At 41.3% G+C, this 6,000-nt stretch overlaps 1 protein-coding gene across 1 annotated transcript in view; it reads right to left on the bottom strand.

Annotated features, from left to right (window-relative positions):
- Positions 1–4,438: 4,438 nt before the first annotated feature.
- Positions 4,439–6,000, bottom strand: part of CRADD (CARD and death domain containing adaptor protein) — a 75,980-nt gene continuing 74,418 nt past the window's right edge. The window contains exon 3 of the mRNA XM_086610492.1: positions 4,439–4,734. Coding sequence (XP_086466618.1) covers positions 4,439–4,734 — 296 coding nt within the window. The remainder of the gene's footprint in view (positions 4,735–6,000) is intronic.

Below are 6,000 nucleotides of genomic sequence, written 5' to 3'. Positions count from 1 at the left end.
CACATACTTCTTTTTTTAACCTGGAAAGATATTTTGAAAGATTATTTCCATTTCCAGCAAATGTTCCTTTTTCTCAGGAAATCACTTTAAAAAGACATTGTATTCAGGCCAAAAAATGCCAAATCATGTGGGATTTATTTTTAGGTCTACTTATCAGGTGATGGAAAGACACCTTGAAAGTCAAAATTCTTCTGATTTAGTGAAATCTGGACAAAGCTTTTGAATATTCATTGTAAATAGACAAAGCTTTTAGGAACTGCCTTTTCAGCTCTACTACTATGCCTTGACATTAGTCTACGGCTACAGAGACTGTAAAAGCTTATAAACAGATTAGCGCTCAGAGATTTTTTTTTATTTCCAGTAAGAAACAAAATTGGCAGCATGACCACATTTAGCATCAGATGACTGTGCCTTCTATGTTCTTTGAATATAATATGACTTTGTTTATTTTTCCAGCCTTTTGCAAAATGTTTTATTCCATAGACCAATGACTGTCATAACACGACTCAAGATGGAAATTTCCCCCGCATCATCTGAGAGAAGCAGCTCAAAGATGACTGCATTTTCGTTTTACTCTATGCTCCAGACACTGTTCAGCACAGCGTAAAGCCTCCTTGACATGGTTCTGCCCTGAGGAGATCCCTCCTTTGTGATCATCCATGCTGCTTTATACAGGTGGGAAGTAGTGCTCTTAGACCTTGCCTATTGCTATGCTGAATCCACCTGTACTCACAGAGTAAAAAACAGCTTTTCTAAAGCCTACTTACCACTTAGGAGAGCTAAGCGGGATCTCAAAGTCTCCTTTATAGGCCCAGGAAGAAAATCAATGACTACTTTTTCCAAGGACTAGATTTTAAGCCAGCCATTTCAGTGGAAGGTCCAGCAGGAGCCACCTTTATGCTTTCCTCTCTCAGGGCTCCTAAACATTGCCATAAATAAGTCAATACCATTTTCACTAGAAAAGCTTTTTCAATATCAGTTAAGAAACCCAAACACACCAGCCAGCAGTTGCTGCTGGCTACCCTTTGCCCCTGCATCCAGGGGCCAGCCCGAAGCCTGGAGCGGCCATGCGCCTCACTGCACGGGATGAGCAGTGAGGGACCAGTCCTTGTTGGGGGCTGCCCCTGGTTGCCAGCCTGCCCCGTGCACCAGTGGTGGGGGCACAGCAGGCAGGGAGCACAGCAGCCCCCATGCAAGGTCCCCACCATCACCCAGACTGGTGGCGTAAGGGAGCTGAAGCAAAGGGAGAGCCAGGGAAATTAGTTCACGGAGTTGCCTCACTCCTGAACAATACTCAAGTCGCAGGCTTGTCTACGAGTGAGATTTAAATAAATAACATTTGCTCCCAAATTAGCCAGAGAAAAATAAACATTTTAAGACCTTTTGGCTGTCCTAAGAGAGAATAAGAGGCCTTGCTATACATCTGAAGAATTAAACTGTCTTAATTGCATCCTTGTGCAAAATAAAGCATTACATACAGAAGAAAACTATTTTTAAGTGGATGGAAAAATCCACTGGGATAAAGGAATACTACTGTCAAGTTAAATGTGTCCTTGCATTTGTGTGGTGCAAAAACAAATTTAATAAAACTGAAGAGTCTAATAGGAACATTTCCACGAATTTAAAAATAACAGCAATGGAAACAATCTCATAAAATAAGTAAACCTCTGCCTTCAATATTTGCAACTCAAGTATTACTGCATTAATTTAGGGCCTGGGAATGTGAAAGTAACTATAAATTATGAATTAAGTGCTTTGTTCTACAACATGAGAGGCCAGGTTTTAAATTCCTTGTCTAGCCGTGGCTCCTGTAATTTCAGTACCACTGCTGGGATGCAGAATTCAGCCCACTTAAAGACCAATTTAAATGGAGAAATTACCTGATACGACACTCGCCCATCAGGTTTCCAGTGGCCCATAGCAGATATACAGAAGGACACCTGAATTGTAAGGAAGGCTTCCTTGGCATGACACTTCACACCTACTCCAGGCTGTTTTCTTAACCATTAGAAGACTCTAAATATACTAGCTATGGATAACCTGACATTGGTCTTACAAATGAAGAACATGAAATGCAAAGTTCACCCAAAGAAGGCACCATGGACCCACAAGTGTGCCCATCGCACTGCTTTACCACCTGGACTGGTTACCTTTCCAGAACACTGCGCTCATGCTGGGTTAACTGGGGATGACCCCTTGGAGACTAGTCGGTGTTAAGACTTGGTCCATGCTGGCTCGGAATAAGACAAGGTACTTGCACTTATGTTGCCAGAAGCCAGCTTCTTTCTCTCAATCACGTTTTTAGTAGTTTCTCCTGCTCCCCATCTCCAGCTTTCATTCCTCCAAACTGCTGCCAGGGACATTGCTTTGCCCCTCTTCCCTAACGTGCAGACCACACTTCTGCCCATCTCACTGGCAGAACTGTTTCAGAGCCCTCAACACACTCATTACGCTGGGTCGTGCTCATATAGATTTGCCAAATGTCTGTACACCTGCTCTAGGGTGGTTTTCAACCAAAAAAAAAGAATATGCTAGCATTGAAGCATCATGAAACAGAACAATAAATAAATCCCAAGACCTAAATTGATGTACATTGTTTATTTGGGATTTGTTGATAGACTTAAACTCTGTAAGTAGCCATAATAGGATATGATTAGTTAAGATCTGAGTGAGGTATAACAGGATCATGATTTACTGAAGGTCAGGACTGTATACAGAAGATTAAACCCAAAATACCACCAGATTGCTTAGGGACCTGCAGGAGTTGAACCTACCAGGATACGTTATCTGTTTCCATGCTTCTGAAAAACAAGGCAGAGAGGATTCCCTTAAAATCTCTCTCTTTCCTAATTTCCCAGATGTCTTGCAAAATTTGTGTATAGGAAGAATTAAAAAAAAAAAAAAAGGCAGTAAAGTTCATTCTTGCCCCAATAAAGACTTCTGACAAGGTTGTTAAGATGTTAAATTATATGGGGCAGATCTTGTAGAATGGGAAGTTACTTGGCAATGACTCTGCAGATTAAACAGTCTACAGTAACTTGCTCATAAATAGACCTTGAAACCCTGCATCCAAACTTTGTTCCTCATTTACTGTACAACGAACTGCTCAGGGAGAATTACAATGTATTCTGCCTCTCATCATCAGGCCCGAGAGAGCAGCTGGTCACTTCCATCGCTTTTGGATACATACTCTGTGGACTGATCCCCACTTACCTGTCAGCAAAAACCTCAGTGGTTTCTTGCAGCAGGAAGAAAATCTCCTTGACAGGAGGGAAGAAGGAGAAAAGCCCAAGCTTTACCGTTCTTCTGGGTAAAATCTAACCATCACTGGTGGTACAATTACAGCTGGCAAAGAACTGGGGATAAGAGCGTCAAAGCTGCCCCCGTTAGGTGCAGAAAAGCTGGTAGAAAGCAAATGAGCCTGGTGGGTGGCACAAGCTGGAAGGATAGTAGTGGGGAGTTCATCTTGAACAGAAAAGGCCTGCAAGTATGAGTACACCATTGGGCATGCAGTGGTCAGAGAAAGGCGTCTATGACACTTGACTTAAGAGTAAAACTTCTGTGAAACAAGATCCAGAGCACAGTACAAAGACTCAGCAGGCACCTGTTGTCTCCCAGTTTATTAGCTGAGACAAACACGGACAGATAGAAGTTGTCTCAGTTTTTAGGCACCTTCTCGCTCTGTTTGCCAGCTCCTGCCTATTCTCTGAGCATTTTTCTATTGCGTGTCTTCTCCGAGAACTCCCCACCCATGCCATGCTAAGAGACAACATAGGTGCACAGTGCCTGTCTCCTTGCAGAAACCTACACCCATTAAATAGTAACGAGAGAAACCCTCACAGGTACACTAAGTTCCTGTTACTTCCACTTAGGGCCAGTTTCAAAGGCAGGCTGAGGTGGCAGCCATCTATCCTAGCAAGAAATTGTATGTTCTAAAACATTTATAAACGTGAAATTAGCCGCTTGCAATAACTGTCGTAAAATTGTTAAATTAGTAACAGTGATTACTTTCATTTCTCGCTGGGATATCAGGGAACTAGCACGGAACAGCAGTAAAAAAGGCTTCTACATAGTCCAGAAAATAGGCTAAACCAAGTGTTGCTCTTGCAATGAAACCAGAAACCTTGCTGAACTCACTGCAGGGCCTCCTGCTTGCAAGGACTTTTAAGTGTCACCCTATATCCCCACTGGAATAGTACAAAAGCGAACAGGAAAGAGTGATCCATTTTTTAATGCCTGCTAAAAATTAATCTGGCATGAAAAGAATTACAAGTCACAAGATGCCACAGAAAACTGGAATGTTTAAGCTTAATAAAACCACAGTTCCCAACCCCACTTTTTCCCAGTTTGAGGTGTCAGATCTTCAACATACATTTCAGCGAATCCTCTTTAATTAATTTAACGAAGTACTTGAAAGCTCTCAATCGATAGCAAGGTTTCACTCAAGCATGTACTGTAACACAGAAGGATCCACTTCTTCCGCCACCAGACTGGCTTGCAGACTTTGGACTGTTGCTTTTTTCCCCAAACGCTGTCTCCACAAGACAAACGCAGCTACGATCTGTGACTGCAGGTTGTGAGGGTGATTGACTTTACATCGATAGATGTCAGTATGGGACAAACCCAAGCACAGAGCTATATGCTCCCATTCGGGTCCCAGTCTCCTTGCAAGCTTGTTCAACTGCTGATCTGTTGGTGAAGTCTTCAAAATACTCGGTGCAATTTCAGTTATATCTGTTAAAAAAAAAAAAAAAAAAAGGCATACATGTGTCAGTAGGCAATGCTGCAAATATTAATGTAAGACTTTGACAAAGGAGGGAATAAGCAAAACTGAGGTGAAATAATTAATTAATTAAAGAAACAGAATACATACTCACCTAGAAAAATTAACTACATAATCAACCAGCAGATTAATTAAAGGAAAACTAATGCTCAGTGGACCCTACTAAATAAACCTCAGTGGAGCCTTGAGTTTTTGGGTGTCAATAATCCAGGTATCAGAATTCTACTCCAAAGCCAAGACTTCAAAAAGTAATTATAGATTTTGAGGTAGTGAACAAGAAAGGTTTTCAAGCAACACGTTTCCAGTAGCCACCATTCTCCGAAAATCAGCCTGCTTCCAGCAGTATGACATAGTGACAAATGACAAATGTGGGACCCATACTACCTTATTACTCCTATTCTGTGACTCTGTTTATACACTTCAGAAATAACTTTGATTCCTTAGTTACTGGGTATTACTCTATTTTTTTGCTGAGGGTTGTTCACAGGAAATTCTTCTGTCTTCTAAGATACTACTTATCCTTTGTGCCCTGTCATACATGGCAAACTTGTCTTGAAAAGACCAGCTTTGGGGGCTTTTCTTCTCTTTGAATGAACCCATAAGCATGCTTCAGGTGAACTCAAATGAACAGGGCATCAACACTGTTCCCCAGTACAAATTATGCTTCCTTATGCCTCATCCCAGTTGTAGTAATAACTCCTGAAAACAGGCATGTATGTGCTACAGCCCTGTTCATCTGGCCTCCTTGAAGCTGTTTTCAAGAGAGTGCAAGAAGACTCTCAGTATTACTATTATTATTATTAATACTCTCTTAGTATTGCCCAAGTACCCAACATGCCCAGAACACACTCTTCATCCGAGAAGATGTTTAACATCGAACTGGTACCTGAGTCGCAGAGGACAGGATCAAAACAACGACCAAAACAGCTTTCACAGGAAGCATTAAGGTAGCTGTAATTATCAGCAGTAAAATCTCTTTGGGACTGAACCAAGTATTTCTCACAAACACAAGTGATCTCTTTATGTATTCCCTATGGTTATTTAATCATTTAAGAAAAAAAAAAAAGCATTCATACAAACGGTGTTAATAGAGTGAGAATATGGCGCTATTCAGAAACATGTTGTATGGGATCCATCTCACCTAACTACAGATAGCTCCTCCTGAACTAATTATACCAAGATTAATTATCACTAAGGAGAGAAAAAATACGTTCTTC

Source organism: Tauraco erythrolophus, chromosome 4, assembly GCF_009769465.1.
Source record: "Tauraco erythrolophus isolate bTauEry1 chromosome 4, bTauEry1.pri, whole genome shotgun sequence".
NCBI classification, from domain to species: domain Eukaryota; kingdom Metazoa; phylum Chordata; class Aves; order Musophagiformes; family Musophagidae; genus Tauraco; species Tauraco erythrolophus.
This window is presented reverse-complemented; position numbering and strand designations above follow the sequence as displayed.